Below are 23198 nucleotides of genomic sequence, written 5' to 3' on the forward strand. Positions count from 1 at the left end.
GACTGAATTAAAAATTTTGAGTAAACTATCCCTTCTAGAGGATCTGAATTTAGTATCTGTATACCTTGAATGTGTTTTCTGAATTGCAACATGATCAGCAGTAGGCAGCAGTATGCTGCAGTTTTACAGCTGACACCGAAAAACAGTTACAGGAATAGAAATTAGAAAACAGAAAATGCTACTTATTGCATCTTTATCTACATTACAGAGAAACGCAAATGTCTTTGTATGCAAGCTGTAAGAAGGCCAAAAAAAAACATATTAGGTATCTTGGAAGAAAGCTGACAGAGTGGAGAAATGGGTGAGGTTGGCTAATATAAGAAAAATCAATAAGTTTAAGCAAAAGCCTGAAGCAAACCAACCAGTGTTTGGCTTGTGTGCTCGGAGAGCTGGCAAGGAATGATATCCGTGGGGGAAAGTGTGCATGCCAGTGTGCCATGAGGAATGGCACCTCTTTGTTTGCTTAGAGGAAGTAAAAGGTCAGATTGTATGTATGCAACTGTATATGTGAATTTGATTTTAGCCTTCAGATATAGCTGAAACTGAATGTTATAATCTCACTTTGATCTAACTGACCAATGAGAGCACAGCAGAAGAGAAAAATGGACATCAGTTTCAATGTGGTGCATATCCCTGCTGACAAGACAAGCTTAAACCAGCATAATATGTCTGGTCAGGCTAGGTTTTAGAAAGGTTTTCACAAGTCAGATGGTCAGGCTGGGAGATCATCTGGTAGGCCAGCAAACAAGTTGAGGGCCAGCTTTGCCAGGCTTGGAGACCAGCTTGATCATCTTTAGACCAGCAAACCAGTTTAGGATGGTTTAAGATGGTTTTTTTTTAAGTTTTTCAGAAGGAATTTTGGTTTTACACACTAACAAAATCATAAAAATAGTACCATGGTACAGCCATGTTTTTGGTATGTTGGATATACCATGTTTTTTGGGCATCTATGTACAATGGTATTTGTTGTCCCTTTTATAAACATGGTACATGAATATTACAGTCACTCAGTACCAGTATATCAAAGTACAGTGATATTATCATCTTATATCATTACTGCACCTTGGTACAACCACTTTGTAAGGGTACCAGCTATAGGCACAATGTGCACATATTTATTTGTTTAAAGAACCATATGAGACACACACACTAACAGATAGACTGCACACAAGTCTTTTCAAATAACTGAAAGTAAAATAAACTGTATTGCAGACTTATGCATGGACTTGAAAGCCTTAAAAAGGTAATGATTGTGAATAAGACACAAATGCAAAAAAACTCACCCCTGAGGTTCATACAAAATGCCCCCTCCCCCCTCTGCCTCTTTATAGTCTGAGCACAGAGCCATCAAGCCCCCTTCTCCATTCCATCACCTCACTTCTGTGTGTGCTGCGAGAGGAACAAGTCTGGCTTTCAGTAATAAGTTGACAGCTATAGAAAATGGCCGCTCTCAGTTTGTTTGCCTTTTTTAATGCAATCTCATTATGTTATGCTGTTGTAGTGGCCTTGAAAAAGCTGTGTAACATGTCTTGCTGAAAGATGAGGGAAAGCCAGCCATATGGAATATACTCTGAAAGTAGGCCAATCTCAGTGAACTCTAATGCACTTGATCAAGAGTTTTCTCTGCAAATGAAAGGGACAGTCATCTGAAAAGTGGAAATTCTGTCATCTTTTAGGCTACTCACCCTCATGTTACTGCAAACCCATATTACTAACACTTTAGAAACTAGAGGTAGACCGATACATCGGTTTCACAGGTTAATCGGTCCCGATAGCTGCTGATACTTTTTGGAATTATCAGTTTTCAGTAGTTGCAGATAGTTCCTCTGTGTTTCTCTGTGGCCAGCACTAATGGATTCTACATTTAGAACTACTGGTAACGGAATGTAGAGCATTCTGTAATTTCAAAATAAGAGTCAAAATAATTTGGGTGTTTCTGACTTGTTTATTCACATGCGACCCCACGTGTGGACATTGTATTTTGGCTTCGCTATACGCAACACATAATTTAAGTGATTAAAACCAGCTGAATACTGTTTGCAAGACTCTACACTGTCATTTAAGGGTTAAACATCTGCCGTATCGCATCACGTGAAAAAGTTCAGTTTCAGGCTGCAGATGATGTTTGGACTACTCAACATGTTTGGCAGACATGGGACAATGATAATAATCAGTACATAGATTCAGAATTGTATAATGTATAATTTTATTTGAACATTGTTTGCAGTGAATTGATGATACTGGTTTTAATATGAATTATTAATTCAGCTTTATAGAAAATCATATGTAATGTCTATAAAGTCTCAAAAACATGAATAACCAAAACTCCTGGACACATAATAAATTATTTGATGAAAAACATCTGTCTTTCTAAAGCTTGGTATTACTTAATTTCACAACTTAGTCCCACTGTCCACACATGTGGACATCAATTGTTATGAAAATTATTTGTTCTAGAAATTATTATTTATTTATTTTTACTTGTTTATTAGGTTCTACAAGTTACAAATAAAAAAGGGAAATGGAACATGCACACTCCAGTCACGCAAGGGTCTGAGGAGGTTATAGTTAAAAGTCCTGTGTCTTGGACAAATTCTTCATATTAACTTGCTATCATTGGGATTTTTAAAGTGCATCTGGGATTTTGATCATTTTAAACTTTGTGCCCATCATCGTAAGGTAAGACTAAGAAAACATTTTAACATTCAAAAAAATTATTTTAAAAACTATCGGCCGATTAATCGGTTATCTGCTTTTTTCGCCACCTTAGTAATTTATATCGGCAAATCCACTATCGGTTGACCGCTAAAAAAAACATAAAATGTGCTTAATGCTGCAACATCTAAATAACTGCTTTAATGCAATTAAAAAAAAATTGTATTTGTTCAAATAAATCAGCCTGACAAATTAAAGCAACAAAAGTTATTTTTGTAAACAGAAACAGATCCTTGATGTAATAATAGCAGTTACCCATTCTTTCAGTGTATTTGTTATTGTTAAGTGTCTGGAAGACACCTTTCAGGCCAGATTTCAATTTGTCAGCATCACCAACAAATGTAGCACAGATCTAATCAAACATATCAGAGGCGATTACTCTTGTGTTTTCATTACATTTGAGTTTGATGCACCCTATAATTCAAAATCACAGAGCACACAAGTGTTGTTATATTGTCTGTATATTTCAAGGTGGCTTTGTGCAAAGTCTAATGAAAGAAGACCGTCCAAATGATAATCTACTTTCTGAGAAATATTTCTGGCACTTAAGGGTCCTTTCTTTGCAGCTAAAGCCTTTCAGTAGAATTGACAACATGCAAAATCCTGCAATAAAATGTGTTCAACATTGATAATGTAGTGTGTGCTTGTTAAAATATTAATGCGTACATGTAATAACCACTCTCACACACAATTTTTACAAAGAAAACCAGACCAACACAAAAACACTCTTGCTAAAGAAAAGAAATGCAGAAGCCTTTTCCCCAAACCAAAGAAAGAAAGAATTTTTTTTTTTGAGAGGAGCAAATAGCTTCAAGCATCCACACTGTCACTCCTGTGCAAAGCTCGACTGTGACTCTCAAAAATAGAGCAACCTCCAGATTAAGCTCTTCTTCTGTAGCCTATTTAATTTAAGGCAGCGAGGAGGCAAAGGGAGACGGTGTCCAGAATTGTCTTAAAACTAATTTGTGGTTTCCTCATTATGCACACTACACCACCAGCTCAGCATGCAATGCAAATTAGTCTCAATTAGCAGTTTTCTTTTAGAAAAGAAACAGAGAGCTCCCTCTAGAGGCTGCACTGTGTCAGTTAAAAAACAGTTACCATATGAACAACAGGTAGAGAGCTCACTTCGAATACTGTAACATTTAATCAACAGTAAAATAACATACCAAACTAAAATGCTTGATCATCTGCAATATAGCCTAAATTTATAAACTAAAATATAATAACATTTTTGGAAACTCTTGGATTTTCAGCAAACAGCATCTAATACATTGATAATGTATTTCTTAATTTTTTAGAGTGTATCTACTAATTTGAATATGCCATCTTTAAACAAGGTGAAATTTAAATAGTGTATGATTACCATATTCATATGGTATAACATGGTATTTATATGCTAGTGGGGCGAAAGGTGGTAACAATTCTAGGGGTCCAAATGTCCAGGGGGGCCCACAACAAATTCTAAACTGTATTTTTTAATAGGAAAGGGGCCCAGAGCAAGATAAAGCCAGGGGGCTTAGATTACCATACTACGGCCCTGCTTGCCATGCATTTTGTTCTAAAAAGAAAATATTGTTAGTTGTTCAACAATCTACCATGGTACTTTTTGTGTTTGTGGAGATTCCCTAACAAAAAATGATGTGGCAGAAGCACCATGGTAATGAATGATAACCATAGTCAAATACCATGGTAATTACATGGTATTCCAAGATATTCAAAGAATACTACAGTATTCGCATAGTAAATGTCCAAACAATGGTATTTCTATCAGGAAGACTCGCAGACTTGAGTGAAATTCAAGATGACATTTATTTGTTGAATATAAAAAAAGAAAAGTAATGTCTCTCTTTGGTATAAGCCCCATCTGGCGGTCCGAAGAAGTTGTTTTCGGAACCATCATATCCTGCCGGAGATAGGAAGAAGGGGCGAGGAGCCTACCCCAAAAGAGAGAAATAAAATTCTACCCCCAAAGAGAAGATCCGGTCAGGTTACGAACCAGGTCTTGTGTTTGGCGTTCAATCTAGAGAAGAGAAAAAGGAGATGTGAAGATCTAGAATTGACACTTGGTATGAAAAAATTCCGTATCCCTGGCATGGTTGTGCAATACCTTTGCAGTAGGAAAAGCCGTTCTTGCGTTTACGGATGATTTTATGATGAGGGTTTTTTTTTCCCTAGTTTGATTTTGTCCTTGTTCTTGAGTGCGAATTTGGACCCTCTGTGGAGGAGCCCCTGGTTGTGCAGAATCTTTGCCAAAGATGAACAACATGGTATGAGGCCCTACGTTAGGCAAGCGTTGTTGAGCAGTATCTTTGTTGAAAGATAAACAACATTTGATTATGAAAACCCTCCAACGAGGGAAGAGTTGTTTGAGATATCTTTGCCAAACGAAGAACAATGTAACGTAAAGCCATACGATAATGGCGATGTTGAGTGCAATACCCTTCGTTGAAAGAAAACAACATTTGATTATGGACCTACTGACAAGAGCAGCGTTGTTTGAGATATCTTTGCTGAAAGATGAACAACGTAGCGTAAAGCCATTCGATAATGGCGACGTTGCGTGCAATACATTTAGTTGAAAGAAAACATTTGATTATGAACACTCTGACGAAGGCGGACATTGTTTGATGATTATCTTTGCAGAAAGGTGAACAACGTGTTTAAAGCCATACGATAATGGCGACATTGCGTGCAATACCCTTTGTTGAAAGATATCCCATGAGGCTCCAGCCCTCAAAAGGGCGGCCATTATTTAATGGTTATCTTTGCTAAAGGTGAACAGCATTCATAAAGCCATACGATAATGGCGATGTTGTTGAGCAATATCCTTGTGGAAAGATATCCCATGATGGTGTGAGCTTTCCGGTGAGGGTGAGCTGGCTTGTGCAGTATCTATGCAAAGAAAACTTATGGCTGAGGAGGCTTGAGTATGTGTAGTGATTGAGGGTTGGGTCAAGCATATTTCTGGAGGATGAGGAAGACCAGTGCCCGAGCATCTGATTGTGGGTTCTGGTAGTCCTTGATGAGCAGCCGTTGAGGCCACACCAATTCTGATAGTGTGCCTCGAGACTAGGGGAGGGGCTGAAATATTTGAGGGTTCAGATGCAATTGTTTTCAGAATATGGGGGGAGGGTATGGGGCAGGAGGAGCTGGAGGTTATAGATAATGTTAAGCTTCAACCGCATCCCAGGTGGTAAATTCAGGAGTGTTAGACAAAAGTGGTGAAATGAGTGTGGGCTGGGCGAGTCCTTTCTGCATGAGTCTAAGCTGAATCTAAGGGGAGGAGTGAGGAGCATAGACCGGCAGAATGTTTGAAAGGTGTGGGCAGAGAATAAGTGGTATGCTGGCAAATGGACATGTCGATGGAACTCCTGATCGAGATAGAGAGTAACGATGAATTGAAAACCTGGGAATGTGCTTGACTGAGGAATGGGGTTCAGTTGGAGCTCTGCCATGTCAAGAGTCTCAGTAGGGGCTAAGGAGCCTAAAGGAGGACAGCCTTGATAAGACGGTGGTAGTTGATTCTCAAAATTATGATATGTTTGCTTGCCAGTGGGGGACCCCATAATTCACTGGCGATGACGATGGAGTGATTTCGAAGATGTGGATGAAGGGGAGCTGGTGTGAGTTAAAATTTTGTCTGGCCATTTCCCCTGCAAATCATGATCCTATTCGGTTGCTTCGGGACCTTCGGAGAGTGTGTGTGTGAAAAGGGAGGTTTCAGGGTATTGTTATGGAAAAAGGGGAACTGTTCCAATGATAAGCCACAGGGATCAAATTGAGATCAGCAGCAGTAGTCAATAGATACATTGTCAGAGTGTATCGACGAAATACAAGCGTGTGAGAGATGAAGTGGCCTTTATGAATGATGTGCATGTGAAATGAGGTGGTCCAAGGGGGTGGGAGATTGAATGTGAAACTGGAAACGATCGGGAAGGGGAAATGTTAGGTCTAGTAGATAGAGAGGTGGGGAAGCATCATGTGGGATATAGAGCATAATGGTAAGATAATTGAGGACGTAGAAGGTTTTTTTTATTTTATTTTTTATTAGCCCGTAAGACCAGCAGACCATGCATGGTCCATGACATGCAGCTCCATTGAACTGAATTTCGGTATCTGCTTCAAGAACACCAATCCAGCACTGTGATGTCCAGAAGAACGAATCCTACTGCCTGCTGCTAGACGAGAGCTGCCTTGAACGTAAAAATGTTTATGTATATATATATTGAGAGGAGCGAAAACGAAAACATTGATAATTTTAAAAGCAATAAAGCATTTGGAAACATAGTTGAAGAAATAACATAAACGCATAAGATGGAGCTATGACTTACCAACAGGAACAGAAATTAAAAGTAGTAAGATGAAAATGAGCTTTTATTCAGCACAAATTTTATCCAATGATTGCCAAACGTACTTACCTGCTACTAAATGTAATGTCCCCGACCATGGCGCATTAAAAGTGAACAGCAAACAACAGACCCCATAAAATGAGACTGTACATAATGACATGCCTGAATAATGATCTTAATTCCCTGATGGTGAACACTCAGGCATGCAACATGGTGAATGACATGCGAGTGAACCTAGACCGAGTTACCCTCATGTGATCATGCTGTGAACGCTTGATTGCCTGCCATTACTATTAGAGCGAATGCGCTGTTGACATGAAATATTGGCTACCAATACCAGCTGCTGCCTGGCCGCTGATTCTGACACACTTGGCAAGGAACACACTACTTCCGCACCATGTCGTGCATTACGATTGAGGTGGATGTGGTGGCTCGATTGAGGGAGATCTCCTAAGTGAATGAGATATGGATGAAGATCCAGGTTTGCTGATTGTTTATTTCCTAAGGGTAATTGAGATGAAGTGACGGCGTCGTTGGGAAGGAAAGGCAGTCTTCCAGAGATGTTCTGTGCACTGGTTCGCCTGTGGCCTGGAGAGTTCGGAACATGTCTATTATCATTCTAAGAGGGAAAATCCAGAAATTTGTAGACGTGTGTTGCGAAAGGAGCTGCTGATTCTGGATAAAAGGTAAGGAGCAGTGAATATGTCCATGTCCATATGTGAATGTTAGCTAGTCGGAGAGCGACTTGGACTCAACGTCAGACAGTGCTATAGAATGATGTTGCCGTGTTAGCACACTGAAGAAGCCATGTGATAGATTGTGAGAAGACTTATAAAGCAATGGCTTACATGTGATTAGCTAGGAGTTACCTAGCTAATGGGGCAATGATGTACAGCTGCTAGTCTTCCCACTAACTACGCTCTGCTTACATTTACTGTGATGGTACCATGTCCAAAAAGCTATGGTACTGTATTACCATGGTACTTTGTTGTTGTTAGCATCACACCTGGATTGAAATAACTTTTAACCATGCTGATATGCTGAAGTTGGTGCCAATGTTGGTGCACAATTTACTACATTGTTGAAGTGACCCCAGAGTTTCCAGCTATGGTCTTTTCAGAGAGGATATTGGCATTCCCATCCCCCATCAGTACCACTGTAGATTACACTGATTACACTGTATACTGTTTGTCATCCTGTGCCCCACCACCCCTCTCTCTCATTTCCACAGCACAACCCAGTCAAATGATTGATCTAATTTATTTCTTCATTTCCCTCTACAGATGTGCTGTTGCAGCCTGCCGAAGCTAGCTATAGCCTAGTGAGGACTGGAAGAAATGCAGAACATTTCAAAACTGCATTAGTGAGGTCAAATGTAAATCTACTGTACATTTACGTTTTCAGCAGATATTATATTATGAACTGCACAATGCAAAATAAAGTGCATTTAATGTGTTTGGCATGATTATATCAGTGGGAAGCTAAGTATGCAGGTTAATGTTAAGACTAAAGATTAAAGCAATAAACTAAAGTAATCTAATGTGAAATGAGTAGTTATATAAACAATGATGAATCCACCATTAAGAGAATTGATAGATGACTGGGGGGGTAACGGTTATTGTTTATATTTACACTCACAGAGACGTACCATGGAATTACCATGTTTTTCAGACAGTGTCATGGTAATATAATGTTGTTTTGGACATGTACCATGGAAATACCATGATTCTTTGGACATGTGCAATAGCAAAACCATGTTATTATTTGAATACCACTAATGCTGTAAATTTTGATATTTAGATAAATTCATTAGATACAAGCTAATATACAATAAATTACACTTTGAAAACAGTTGACCTGTGAGACTTAGATTTTACTCTCAACCACTATCAGAGCAAAATATACCCTGGTTCACCAAGCACAAAGCCAAGGTCAACCAGCATGAAATTAGTTCCATATTCATCAGCATCACCTTAGAGAGGAGTTTGGATTTCAAAAGGTGTCAAAACATCTAATTTGTATGCAGAGTCAAATGAGCTATTTGAAACATTTTCTCCAAAATTGTTAATGCTGAAGATGCTCGATCGATTTTCAGAGATTATCTTCCTAAAACACCTGTGTTAACCATGGTCCATGATCACAGATATTCACACTTGTATGGAATATCCAGAATTCTTAGCTGCAGGACAGAAACATATATGCTCAGAGGCATTTATCCACTAAATTTAATTGCAATGCTGTTTTTGCTGGCACATGCTGTGTGTTCACATAAAATGTGGCCTGTGGTGTAACATGGACCTGATGTCCTGCCGCATGTTCCACTGCTTCTAGCCATTGTCCCAAACCAATTCTTAGTTGCTTGTTGATCACCGTCATAAAGTCCCTTTAAGGCAAGTCAGTCCACTCGGTGACCACAACCTGGTAATGCCCCAGGGCACCTATTTTTTATAGCTAATATTCAGAATTCTAGAATTCAAGTAGAGCTTCTGCCTACTTGAATGGGGAACGACTGAAATCTTCAAAACATTTTGACAAGATTAAAGGTGTATTTAATTATATTCTTGTTTACAGTATGTTGCAGTGACAGCTGCAGAAGTTACGTGTCATTGTAAAAATGCGCAATTCGTAGTCAGGCATGATTAATTAATACTGCAAGTGAAAGCATCCAATTACAGAAGATTATAGATAAAATCAGCAATATATGACTGGTCATATGAACAAAACATGGCAGCGCTTATGTCTGCCCAGCACCATATGTAGAATAAAGCAGCTTTTTCTCCAAGACTGATGTGACTACAGTCGTCATCTTATCATTCTAAACATATTTTTTTAAATACTATTCTACTATTACTACATCTTTCTGTTTAAAAGTTTAGCCATTAGCAAAAAAAAAACTGAGTGCACATCTGAACTGCATTGTCTGACTGGTCCATTTAATGTGTATGCGTGATCTAGAGTAAACAAACACGAGGATTGCCTTTTAACTGAAAGGAGGGACTTCCATACAGCCACCATATTGAGCATCAAAAACAAGTTTTCTACAAGTGGCCCATCTCCTCCTCCCCTACCATTTTGATAAAATGCATATTTGTGCTACATGATCACACAGGAAATTGACATGTTGCTTCCGAACATGAGTTCTGGTCCCATGGAATCCAGGAATTAATCACGTTCAAATAAACAATGGTGTGCGTAATGTTTGAGGCTGCATTTCGCTCTAAAATTACCTTTTAAATGACGGTTAGTTTTAGTGTTGGGGTTAATTAAATTTGCATTAATTTTGACTTAGAAATTACATCTTTTACAAATAAAAATACAACTTGCTTTTGGTGCCTCTCTGTGGACATTTGACTTGAAAACTTGAGCTCACACATGCCAATACATTCAAAAACACTTCCAGTTTCGGACACTGGGGGCAGTGATTCAAATTTCGGTAAGCACAGACCAAATTCCGCAGCAGAACTGTCAACCTTCTGTCGCTGAATTCACAGCAAGATCAGTCTGATTTGGCAACTTGGAACTTGTGATCGGATTTTTGAACTACTCACTGTATACTCTATAACTTTCTCTACATGTTGTTTTTTTGATTGATTCCATTCACATCATATATAAGCCATTGGGGGCGTGGTGAAGCGCCGGTTTGTGAATGGAGGATCCTCACTTGGCAATGATTGTCTCTAACAGCTGTTTGTCATTGCAGTGAGAATGGAGACAGGCTTTAAAATGAGCCAGACGCCAGTCAGAGGGGGAGAGTTACGAGACCTGATTTGGAGAAAGACTGTATTGTTTTATGTCCGCTGAAAAGGGCAGTTTCTGAGTGTGACCCCTGCAAATCGAAAATATTGTGTTTAACGTAAATAAAAAGAAATAAAAAGAGATGGATTCACCATCTCACGCTTCCTCCTTTTCTGTGAACATTTTTTACACTGGTGACGAAACCCGGGATAAAGGGAGGAAGAATGCCGCCATGGATCCCTCACATCTGGAGGGTGTGGTCAAGACCCTCGCCAGCATCCACCAGACTCAGCATCAGGCCCTCCTGAAGCTGCGAACCGAACAGGAGAAGCAAATCAATGTGCTCCTCCAGGCACAAGCGGAGGACCGGCAGATATTCTGGAGCTTGCTACACCAGGAGGGTACTGCCACCGAAACCCCGGACCCGAGTCCTCAAACTGCACTCTGAATACGCCGCTGCCTATCTGGATGACATCATTATATACAGTAATGATTGGCAGCGGCATATGCAGCATCGTATGGCAATTCTGAGATCGCTGCGGCAGGTGGGACTCACACCAAACCTCAAGAAATTTGCAACTGGATGGGTGGAAGTACAGTATTTGGGGATCCACAGGGTCACAGTCAGGTGCACCCCCAAATTGATAAGGCCACAGTGGTTGCAACCTGCCCGAGACCTGAGACCAAAAAGGAGGTGAGACAGTTCCTGGAGCTGGCTGGCTATTATAGAAGGTTTGATCTCACTAAAAAGGGAGCCTCAGACCCGGTCCAGTGGTTGAAGCCATGCCAACAGGTTTTTATGCAAGTGAAAGCTGCGCTTTGTGGTGTGCCATTGTCGGACAGGCAGTTGGGAGCCCAGGTGGTAGAGGGGGAGGAGCACCCGATGCTGTGCATCAGCCGGAAGCTTTTGGCGAGAGAGGCGAGGTACAGTACCGTTGATGAGTGTCTGGCCATCAAGTGAGTGGTTCTCACCCTTTGGTACTACCTCCTGCGACAGGGTTTCACCCGCTGTTCAGACCATGCCCCACTCCAGTGGCTCTGTTGCATGAAGGATACCAACACGAAGATCACCCGTATTGGGCAGGCCAGAGTCTGGCGAGGGGGGGGGTATGTAGTGGTGGGGGTGTGGTTAAGCGGCAGTTTGTGAATGGAGGGCAAGATCTGGAAATGAGAATGGTAAGTATCCTCACCTGGCAATGATTGTCTCTAACAACTGTTTGTCATTGCAGTGAGTGGAGACGGGCTTTAAAAGCAAGCTAGATCTAAGTCAGAGGGGGAGAGTTACAAGACCTGAGTTGGAGAAGGACTATTGTTTTATGTCTGCTGAAAAGTGTAGTTTCTGAGTATGACCACTGAAAAGCTTAAAAATTTAGTTTAAAGGAAATAAAAAGATACCATTTGAGTTTGATTCGCCAACTGCCACTTCTTACTTTTCTGTGAACATTTGTTAAAGTTTCCCTCTTGGACCATCTATGGATTCCACTAAACGAGTGTTCTTATATGGCTCTCCTATGAAAATGGCTAGTGGGACAGTTTGTCTTGGAGAGAGATTAATTTTTCTTCCCTTTTTGCACTTTAATAACATCTGAGATGTTGGGAGAGGATCTATCCACCTAATAACAGCAAAAGAGGGAGAGCTATAAATCTCATCTGATGGACACACAATTAGCAATGGATCACGCCATGCAATGCTGTTCTGCTCCAAATGCATGGACTTTTTCACAAGATGACCATGTAGACAAAAGATTTAAAGGAATAGTTTTGAAAATGAAATGAAAATTGTATAATTTCCTCAGACTCACCCTCATGCTGTTTCAAACCCATATGACTTTCTGCCTACTGTGAAATTTGGGCTAACATTCTGCCTAATATCTCCTTTAGTTTTCCAGAGAAGAAAGAATGCCACATGGGTTGTGAACAACATGAGGGTGAGTAAATAAATAATGACAGAATTTTTCTTTTTGGGTGAACTATCCCTTTAAGACTGAACATTTGCACAATGATATAAAAAAATTGCATGGATTGACAGCATGCAAACATTGGCACACCACAAACTCATTTACATACATTACAAACTCTGATTACATACAGAAATTATAGACTACTATAAATATATATATACAGTATATGAGGAGTTATGGACATTTCTAATTTGGATATACTGTAGTACTCTAATATTGTAATCTGCTTTGAGGCAGTATAAGCCAAAACACTTATTTGTTTAACAGGCTGCCATATGCGCAATTGCAGTTCATGCCAGTCGCTGATAGGGTTATGTGTAAACCATGCAGACCACCAGCTCAAAACCCCAAACCTAGGCATTAAGCCTCAGCACATTAGTCGTCCCACAACCTTTGTGCTACAAAATGATACCTCACATCATGCAGTTTGTTGAGAACAGGTGTGATACTACTTTTTTAAGATATCAGACTTCAAATTTTTGCAAGGAAGACGACAAAATAGAAAAAAATCCCATTGATTTATGTTGAAGGAGGAGCCAAGCCATATCTGGACACCAGAATATCATAGACACCTGGGGGTGGGCTCTTTTGGCTTGGGCCAGTACAAAACCATCCAAAATACTCTGGCAACCACATTGCAATATGCTATAGATCACCTTAGCAACTGCAATGGCTGTTCTTGTGTCTAGCATGGGTAAGCACCACTCGAAATGTTAATGTTTAATCACTTTTGCATGGCATGGTCTAATTCCTAACTACTTTACTCAGATTTTCACATTGATAAGCCTGAATTATCAGGAAGTTATATCCTCCCTCTGTCAAGTTCTCAATCCACCATCTGATGATCTTCCCACAAGGTGTCTCACCTTCCTGCAGCAGAGCGAAGATCAAACACCATGCTGCAGCATCCATCTAAACAACCACTGAGTTCAAGTGCAACTCCATATATAGGCTATAGGTGCCAGTTGCACACAATACGATCCATGAGCAACAGTGCGATGACTGACAATGAGTTAGGTAGCATTGGAGAAATAGGTCATAGAGCTAAAAATACCTATCTATGTCTCTCTCTCTCTCTCTCTCTCTCTCTCTCGTCTCTCTCTCTCTCTCTTCATGAAGACAAAGAGAATCTCTCTGGGAAAAAAAGTGAGTGAAATGAGGAGAACAACCCACAAGTCTCGGAAGAAGATAAATGTCCTTATAGCATTGCGACCGCTTATGTAAACAAACATTAAAAGAGGCCGAGTCTAAGGATATGGAGGAATGATCTTAAACAGGGTGACAGTCTTCAGCTTAAAGAGCGACACTGTGAAGAACTCTATCAAATTCAATTTTCTCAGATCAGTGAGGCAAAGTGAAATAACTATCCAAGAAGTCTACATTCCACATCCTGTGAAATGACAGGAAGAGACAGGACACCATCACTTTAGAAGACCGAGGGAGATACTGGAAGATTGTGGAAAAATGGAGACAGTAAGTGAGCCTGAGAGATGTAAGGAACAGTTAGGACCAAAGGAGGAAGAAGAAATGGAAATAAGGGAAGAGATCGGTGTGAAACCAAATTCAGTCTGGAGCCAATAAATGGTGAAGTTTTTGAAGTGGTGGGGACACGTTACTAAATAATGAAAATAAATAAATTAAAAAATTCTGAAGGTAAATCTAGCAAAATTGGATATTTTAGTAACACTCTTTATTGTCAATTTGGCCCCATGATTGCCAAGACACTATATGATTTCACAAAAGAGGGGTGATTCTAGGCCTGAGCGATTACAGTATCCATCCATCCATCCATCCATCGTCAACCGCTTATCCTGTGTACAGGGTCGCGGGGGGCTGGAGCCTATCCCAACTAACATTGGGCGAAAGGCGGGGGCGATTACAGTAATCAAAATAAAATCTAAATCGCGATATGTCCCAGTCTGATAATCAAATGCCAGGGCTGCGATTTAGTTAAGTAAATAATGTCTGAATGCGTTGCTTGCTGTGCTGTGCTTATGTGCACAGCTGTTTAGTCTGTAGTGTGTAGTGCTTTCTTAAATACATCTAAACGAGGTCAGTTAGTGTACTGTATTACGCATGTGTTTTCAGTGCTTTCAGAGCTGTTCTGTGCTCGATATACACAAATTCTATCTACTGTATCTGGTGCCTTGAGTGACATGTGCTCTGAGTTCAAGTATCTATAGCTGCATGCCAGTGACCTCCAAATGGGGGCAGCATCTCCAAAAGAGGGCTGGGTAACTCCAGAAGGGGTGTGGTTACTCCAAAAGGGGGTTGCTCCAACTCTAAAAGGGAGCATCAGTTCCACTCACGTTTAAAGTTAGGGAAAGGATTAGGTAAGGTTTGGAGCTTCCACTCCTTTTTGGAGCAATGTCTGCAGCTATATCCTTCTGTTTGAGTTCAGTTTGGTGTGCTACTATTTAAGGCTGTCCAGATTTACTTTTGTTACACATTTGAGTGTTTTCACATATTTTTGGCCACTACAATTTACTATCCAAATTTAAAATAACCACCTGACACTGTGTTTTTGTGGACAGTAGTGGAGATGAGAGCATTTTACTGCTTTAAAAAGTTGTCAACTCATCTACAAACAACAGAAACTTCCTTCCTTCCAACTTCCACCAAAATAAAAGCTTCTGCCAAAATAAAGGCTTGAGGGGTTAACCACACTGCATAGCAATCCCATGAGCAAGTTAAGATATTATTAAAGAAACAAATTACAAATGAATAAGTTATTATTATTATTATATCTGACCCTTTCACAAATTGGACAGAAAATCAACGCTAAAAAAATATAAAATATTCTTTGCATAAAGAAAATGAAGCATACATTTAGAACCCTTAAGATGTTTTGCATTGTTATTCATAACACTGTAACATTATTTCCCATGACATTTTCAGTCCCCCCATTTCACTATTCCCATTGTTTTCAATGATGATTCTCATTGCTATAGCACAATTGTTCTTTTGTTAATGTTGTTGTTTTTTTGCTGTTCCAGAAAGAAAAATGCTGTTATACAATGATTTTTTATTCAATTCTGGCAGTACCAAAGGACTACTTCTATGATGCATAAATACTTACAAATATATCTTACAAATACATCTCTATTTTTTTCTTTACATTGCAGTAATACAAATATCATCATGACCATCTTTTTCAAATTGCGGTAATGAGAATTGGGGAGTAAAATGTGTGCAAAACTGTCATGAAAATAATGTCACAATGTAAAACGACAATATATGTATAATAGCAGCAACATGTCACCAAAGGATACAAAGAGATAAAGTTAAAAATAAATGAGGTTGGGCCTTTTCAATTATTAATAATGATTTAAATATCACATAAACCCAATTAAGATACCACATGACAAGTTAAATCACTTGATGTAACATTAAAGAATAAATTGTTGCCTCTTTGATCTTTGCATCTGTAATTGTGACCTATGCAGCCTGGGTGTGAGTGAGTTGATCACCATGGAAACAACACTAATGACAAGTTCATGCACAGCAAGGGGCAACTATAACATTTCTTGCGACCCGTGGAAAAAAAATCTCTTTCGGAATGGATGCAGATTGCAATGAGGATGGAGGAGATCCAGTACAACTGCAGGGGATATAACCACCTTTTTTTAAAGTGTTTGGGGGGGGGGCATGTCCCCAAAGTCCCATGCACATGCTAAGCCCCCGAATGGCTCAAAACATTTTGGTGAAGGCATGCCAGTTAGCAGATAATCAGCAATCTAGGTAGGCATAATTTAATCACCATCTCTAAAAAAAATTTGATTTATAAAAGCCAATAATGGAAATTAGATTGGCTCCTCAGTGGATATCTCCTCATGGCTCCTGAAGTACCACACTTTCACTTGTATCTTTGAAGAGGCTTATTGAAGAGTGTAACATCACAGTAATTCAGACTCTGATTGCAGCCCCTCATTACATTCATGTTTCTCATGCAAATACTGTATCTCAAAAGAACAAAGACGCACCTGACCTTGCATATGTCTCAAAACATCATCAAGTCACAGCTCATGGACATTTATAGAGCCAAAGATTAGGCAGAGAACCCTTAGAAGTACTCCAGGAATGTTCATGTCTGAGAATAAGTTTTTACACGAGTCATGACATTACATCAGTTTACTAAAATGCACTGTGATGTATAATGGATTGATTTTATCAGATGGTAATACCATGGTACTAATGATTACTACTGTCTCTAATTTCTATATTCATGTACTGATATTCCAAGGCACTTAAAAAAAATGCCACCTCACTATATGACCAAAAACCCTGGTTTTACCATAGTATCTTTTGGTATTTTTGTTACTGTTACTGTCCATTGCCACAACTGTAGTCTCTTTGACAACTTGAAGGAACAGTTCACCCAAAAAAAAAAAAAATGCACATTAAGACAAAATGCACATTAAGACAGCATAAAAGTAATACAAATGACTCATGTGTTTTAAGTCTTCTTAAGTGATCTAATTGGTTTTGGGTGAGAACAGACCAAAATATAATTCCTTTTACACTATAAATCAGCAATCTCCTCGGTAATCATGATTTCAAGCTTGATAACACTTACTAGTGCCATCTAGCGCTCTGTGCATGTGTCAAGCACTAGGAAGTGTAATCGAGCTTGAAATCATGATCGTGCCAAAAGACTGCAATGGCAAGATGTACAGTGGACTTATAGTGGAATTATAGCCAAATAATTGTTTACAATAAGTGCATTGGGCAATGCATTAAATAGAATTGGGTACACAGCCCAGCTATATGCACACCAATAGTCCGATGGAACCTATCAAAACCATTAAAAATTTTACATTCTCTCAGAAGAAAAAATGTGGAGCAATAAGTATGTGAATTTGACCATTTCCAGCCTAATATCTGATTTGGCAATATTAGTAAGACAATTGTTTAGTTGCGTGGGCGATCTGGGTTCAAGTCCACCTTTTGCCAATTTCACTATTCTGCCCTTATTGGTCCATGTAATCGAGAACAGGTAGTACATCAGAAATTTATTTATTTTAAATTAAAATGAATAGTTTGTGCAGTGTAGAGAAGGGGGGTAGACGGGCGCATGCTCATCTTTCCTGGTCTGAAACGTGTGGTTGGCAGCTTTTTCTAGCACATTTTCTAGTGGCTCAGCATCTCACGTTCCAGAAAGCGAGGGCTGTGGTAACCATTTCTTGGACAGGAATAGACAGTTCTCTCTCTAAAGTCATGCTCGGCATTTTAAGACAGCAGTGATGAGGTACAATTATTACATGACACATCAGGTGCGTTTCGTCTCGCTGCCAGCGATTTAGTCAAGTTCCATCACAATACTTATTAGATTAAATACTGTTTTATTATACACCAGGGTGCAAATAGCATACCTTAACTTGGTAATTTATTCATTTATTATTCGTTTGCACACAATAAATACATTTCTTAATTTGTGCATGTGATATGTGTGTTTGTTTAAAATACATGTTCTTTCTTTTCTGTACTTCTGAAGTAGTTAAAGCTGTGTTGATTACATTTACATTTATGCATTTGTAAGATGCTTTTATCCAAAGGGACATTCCCCCTGGAGCAACCTGGAGTTAAGTGCCTTGCTCAAAGACACAATGGTGGTGGCTGTGGGGATCGAACCGGCAACCTTCTGATAAACTATTTGATAGATTTTTATTTTTAAGCTTTATGCTTTTGAAAAATAGACTTGTTTATTTGCCAATTTTAAACTTGCTTAGTTATTGCTGATGGGTGTGTTTGGATAGCTGTACTTGTAGGTAGCGGTACACCATTTTGAAAATCAAAATGCTTAGGCCCCCAAAATGCTAGGGTCGACCCTACTTGCATTGTATGGACCTACAGAGATGAGATATTCTTCTTAAAATCTTTGTTTGTGTTCTGCAGAGAAAAGAAAGTCATACGCATCTGGGATGTTCTGATGGTAAGTGAATGATGAGAGAATTTACATTTTTGGGTGAACTGTTCCTTTAAGAGCAAAGCACTTAAGTTAACTTCACTCTCAGCTTTGTTAGGCAAGGTACAGGTAGTATCTCATTTATGGCGGGCTCAACTTGTGATTAATGTAGATGACTCTAATTATACTGAAATTATACTGCATTTATACACCCACATGAAATATTTCCATTTCATTTCTTCAAAAAAATACCGTGGTATAGTGGATATCAGATGGCAGCACCATTGTACTTGGTATCCATGGTATACTGCCATAGTAGGCTACTAAATGGTTACCATTTCCATGTGTAAGTATTTTCATTGTAATATAGCTCTTGTGCTATAATTACAATTACTATAATGTGCTATAGCTTGATAAATAAGTTATGGAATAAGTATGGGCTCTAAAGTGATACAGAATGTCTGTCTATAACTCTTGAGGATTAGTTACAAGAATGGCTTCCACTGTCCATTTGGAAGGGCCATGCGAAGCACGTACTTGGACAGGTGCATTGGCTATTCATTCCGAGAATTTCATGAAATGTCGCCGTTCCCTTTAGGTAAAACCTACATGGTGTCAACAGCGGCTGCGTTCATGCATTTGTATTGCTGCCTCTGTGTCCACTGTCCAGGTACAGTAGTAGTAGGCGTTCGTGGTAGTTACGGAGGAGAAACAACGTTAAAACCGGCACAAGTCGCATATCCCTTTTATCAGATATAAAGCCTACAGTCACATTCGTGGGAAATACAAATATGCTTCTGCCATGCGGAATGTCTCCCGTCTCCAAAGCAGACGGATGTAAAGCAATTCGTTTGGCACTGAGCCCGCGCGACGTCTGTGTGCCGCACGCCGAAAAATAGTGTCAATCTTCACAAAGGAATCCAGTGGAAACTTCATAGAAACGGCCCATAAGATATATCAACATGTTACATTTATACTGTCATGACACTGAAAATTCCACGTTAAAACATATGGATTTTACACAGAAACACACTATAATAACAATTCACAATATATACTTTAGGCAATCAAATTAACGGTCGGCGCGCGAGATGTAAACATATTTATTTTATTTTCCAGTTCATGCCGTTTGAACGTACGAGTTATCCTAGATATCCAATGATATCCTATTTTAGAAAGCATAATATTTGTATATAGAATTTTATGCACACGTGTAAAATCATAACCAGAAATGTTCAAGGATCGCCGTTTATTTCGGTAAATCTTTCGTTTGCGATACCAGCAACTCTAAGTTCCCAGAGATCGATGTTGACCAGGGATGCCGGGTCACGTCAATTCTCGTTCAACATTCCTCCATATCACTGTGCATATGCAGAAAAGATGCACGAGAGTCTGCTGCACTTTACAACATGAAGCCACGTTTCTCCAGATGCCAAAATGTCGTCGCGTGCATTATGGTTTATTATATTGCAACATGCATTTCGTAATTTAAACCTCGCCCGCAATTTATACTTTTAAAGATGTTTGCAAATGTGTGCATTGAAACAAGCGCTCGTTGTTGCATGGCATTCATACCGGTAAGCATTCAAATATAAATATTTTTTTACTTACGATTTCAGAGGATTTTGGACCGCTGTGGCCATTTTGATATAGAATGATACAATGTAAGACTGCAGTTCCCCGGTATTGTACATGTAATATACCAGCAATTTCAATTTCATTCATTCTCTGGGGCTGCGGCTGAAGCAGCCAGCCAATAGGAGCGAGACTTTCGGATGTTAATTGCTGGGAAATGTAGTTTTTTACGCCACGCTGTCTTTTAGAGACTGTAGAGCCTGTACTACAACTACCACATTACATTGCTGGTAACTGTATACTAGTCCCGCCTTGAAATTGTATGGATAAGTCAAAACATCTACTGTAAATACAAGGTTGGATTTCTGGACTGTCAGTCTGTCAGTATTTTTGCTCTCGTGTTAGTCAGCTTCTTTGACAAGAAAATGGAAATATGAGGGTGAAGGCTGAAGCTTTCTTAGACAAAAAGGAATTCGCTGTCATATATGATATTCTTATAGCTAATTCATACTTAAATTAGAGATAACATAACAAACGTAGGCATTGCTCAGTATACAAAGCAGCTTTGCACTTCACACATACACAGCATTCATTATGTGGAATACTTTGCTTTTGATGAAGTGATGAAATGACAATCACAATGCCATTCCAGATATGTAAGACTTTCTTTCTTCTGCAGAGCACAAAAGGAAGATTTTTACAAGAATATTTCAGCTCTGTCAGTCAATATAATGCAAGTTAATGGTGTTAAAAATGTGAAGATCCAAAAAGCACATAAATGCAACATAAAAGTAATCCATACAACTCCAGAATTTAAATTAATATATTCAGAAGCAATATAATGGGTGTGGGTGAGAAACCGATCAATATGTCAGTCATTTTTTACTATAAATTCTCCTCCCCATCCAGTAGGTGGTGTTCTGCACAAATAATGTGATTCGTGAAAAAAAAAAGATAATGAATATGGAAGTGAAATTGGAGATGTAGGCTGAGTTCGGAATTGCATATGACATATATTATTTGTGCTTCTGCCTCATCTGTCTATGGCAGATATAGAAAGAATAGGATGCTAGTATGCAATTCCGAACTCAGCCACCTAGTTAAAAAAGACTTCAATATTGATATTGATATTAATATTGATATTGATAATATAAATTTTCCTAATATTTGACACCTTTCATATTGATTAAGTCATGGATTTAACCACTGGAGTCATTTGTATTACTTTTATTCTGCCTCAATGTACATTTTGGAGCTTCAAAGTTTCAACATTTATTTGCATTGTATAGACCAACAGAACTGAAATATTCTTCTAAAAATCTTTGTTTGTGTTCTGCAGAAGACAGAAAGTCATACACATCTGGGATGGTGTGAATATTAATTTTGGGTTAACTTATCCTTTAAGTAGTTGGATTCTGTGGCAGCACCTGAAGCAAACATCTGATTGAGAAGACAGCTGTGCTTTCATTTGTAGCTTTTCACCAATTAAAAACATACAATCTGCCCTTAAAACATGAAAGCGCAGAGGAAAAGAGCATGATACACTTATGTTCTTCTTATGCATTGAGAATTAATTCAAATACTATGACAAGAGGCCAGTCTGACCTCTAAAGAAAAGGAAGTCACTATAAAGGGCTCTCCAGTCCAGTTAACTGCAATGGCGCCACTTTGAACCCATTCTGTGACATGTGATATTTATAGATCGTTGCTAACAAATATTTAATGAACCTTAGCAAGCTTTATGGAATGACTCTGTACAGTGAATGTCCTGTTGATTTCTATGGGATCACTACATGTGCATTTTTTTTAAAGGGATAACGTTTATCTAACCTTAAATTTGCATAATATCCTGCAACAAAATGTTCACATCAGTACTGCTTATATTATGCACCTACAAACAGGTAAACAGCACTCTCTGTGTGGAGTTTCAAGCTACAGCATTATACATAATCCAGTTATATCCAAATTATATAATGATGAGCTCAAGTGAAGGCTGATTTTATAGAGACTGTATTTATTGACCTGATTGCTAGTGTTAAAGGAATACCCCCCCAAAATAAATAAATAATTAATGTCATCATGTTCTCTACCTCATGTTGTTCCAAACCTGTGTGATGTCCTTCTGTTGAGCATGTTTGTCTCAGTCACTATTCACTTTCAAAGCATATTTTTCTCTACGATGAAAGTGAATGGCCTTCTGCCTAACATCTTTTTTTGTGTTCCACTGAAGAAGAAACAAATCATAAGGGTTCATAATAACATGAGGGTTGAGCAAATGATGACAGAATTTAAACCTATGCATTTCGCACACTCAACAAGAGACTATTTAGCCTGATATGGAGCACTTGGAGGAATTGGAACACCTAATATGGCAGATGAAGAAATAGCCCTTCTACCAAGTTGAGCCTACAAGGTTAGCAACAAAATGTATAATAACATGGTGTTCCCATAGACATTCTATGGGCAGTGCACTGGCGAGGAGGCCAGTGGCCATTTTTTTGGTGGATGTCTATTGGGGGAGATGCTTCACTGTACTGAATAAACTGTCAATAGGAGTGATAATGTCATAGGCGTGAGCGGTGGCTCCAAGGCAGGTAGCGCGGGTTTCGTTAGCCACAGATCTCTGATTGGTGGCTCTTTCTCTGTTGTATCATGGGTAATGTAGTTGTTTACCATGAATTCCGTTATCAAACACAATTTTTAATCAATGAAGTTGAGATAACGCAGATAGATGGCTTAAATGGAAGCATTTATACCATCAATGAACAACCTCGGAACTCATGGTAGGTCTGTATTTAAAGGTTTATAAGTTATCGTTGAAAATCAATTCGTCTATGGGATAAGTGAATGGGATTTTTACTTCCGGAACCAGACTGTTGCGCTCTAGAAACAAAGATGAAACTGAATGAGCAGCAACAGCGCCCTCTTGTGTTCATTCAGAAAATCAACCAGCTC

At 39.0% G+C, this 23198-nt stretch overlaps 1 protein-coding gene across 1 annotated transcript in view; it reads right to left on the minus strand.

The window, feature by feature from the left end:
* LOC127631507 (zinc finger protein neuro-d4-like) overlaps nucleotides 1–20423 on the minus strand; it is a 79620-nt gene extending 59197 nt beyond the window's left edge. Inside the window, 2 exon segments of the mRNA XM_052109651.1 lie at nucleotides 20280–20344; nucleotides 20346–20423. Of these exon segments, the coding sequence (XP_051965611.1) occupies nucleotides 20280–20344; nucleotides 20346–20393 (113 nt within the window). The 5' untranslated portion in view covers nucleotides 20394–20423.
* Between the last annotated feature and the right edge of the window lie 2775 nt (nucleotides 20424–23198).

This window comes from Xyrauchen texanus, chromosome 38 (genome assembly GCF_025860055.1).
Source record: "Xyrauchen texanus isolate HMW12.3.18 chromosome 38, RBS_HiC_50CHRs, whole genome shotgun sequence".
Taxonomy (NCBI): domain Eukaryota; kingdom Metazoa; phylum Chordata; class Actinopteri; order Cypriniformes; family Catostomidae; genus Xyrauchen; species Xyrauchen texanus.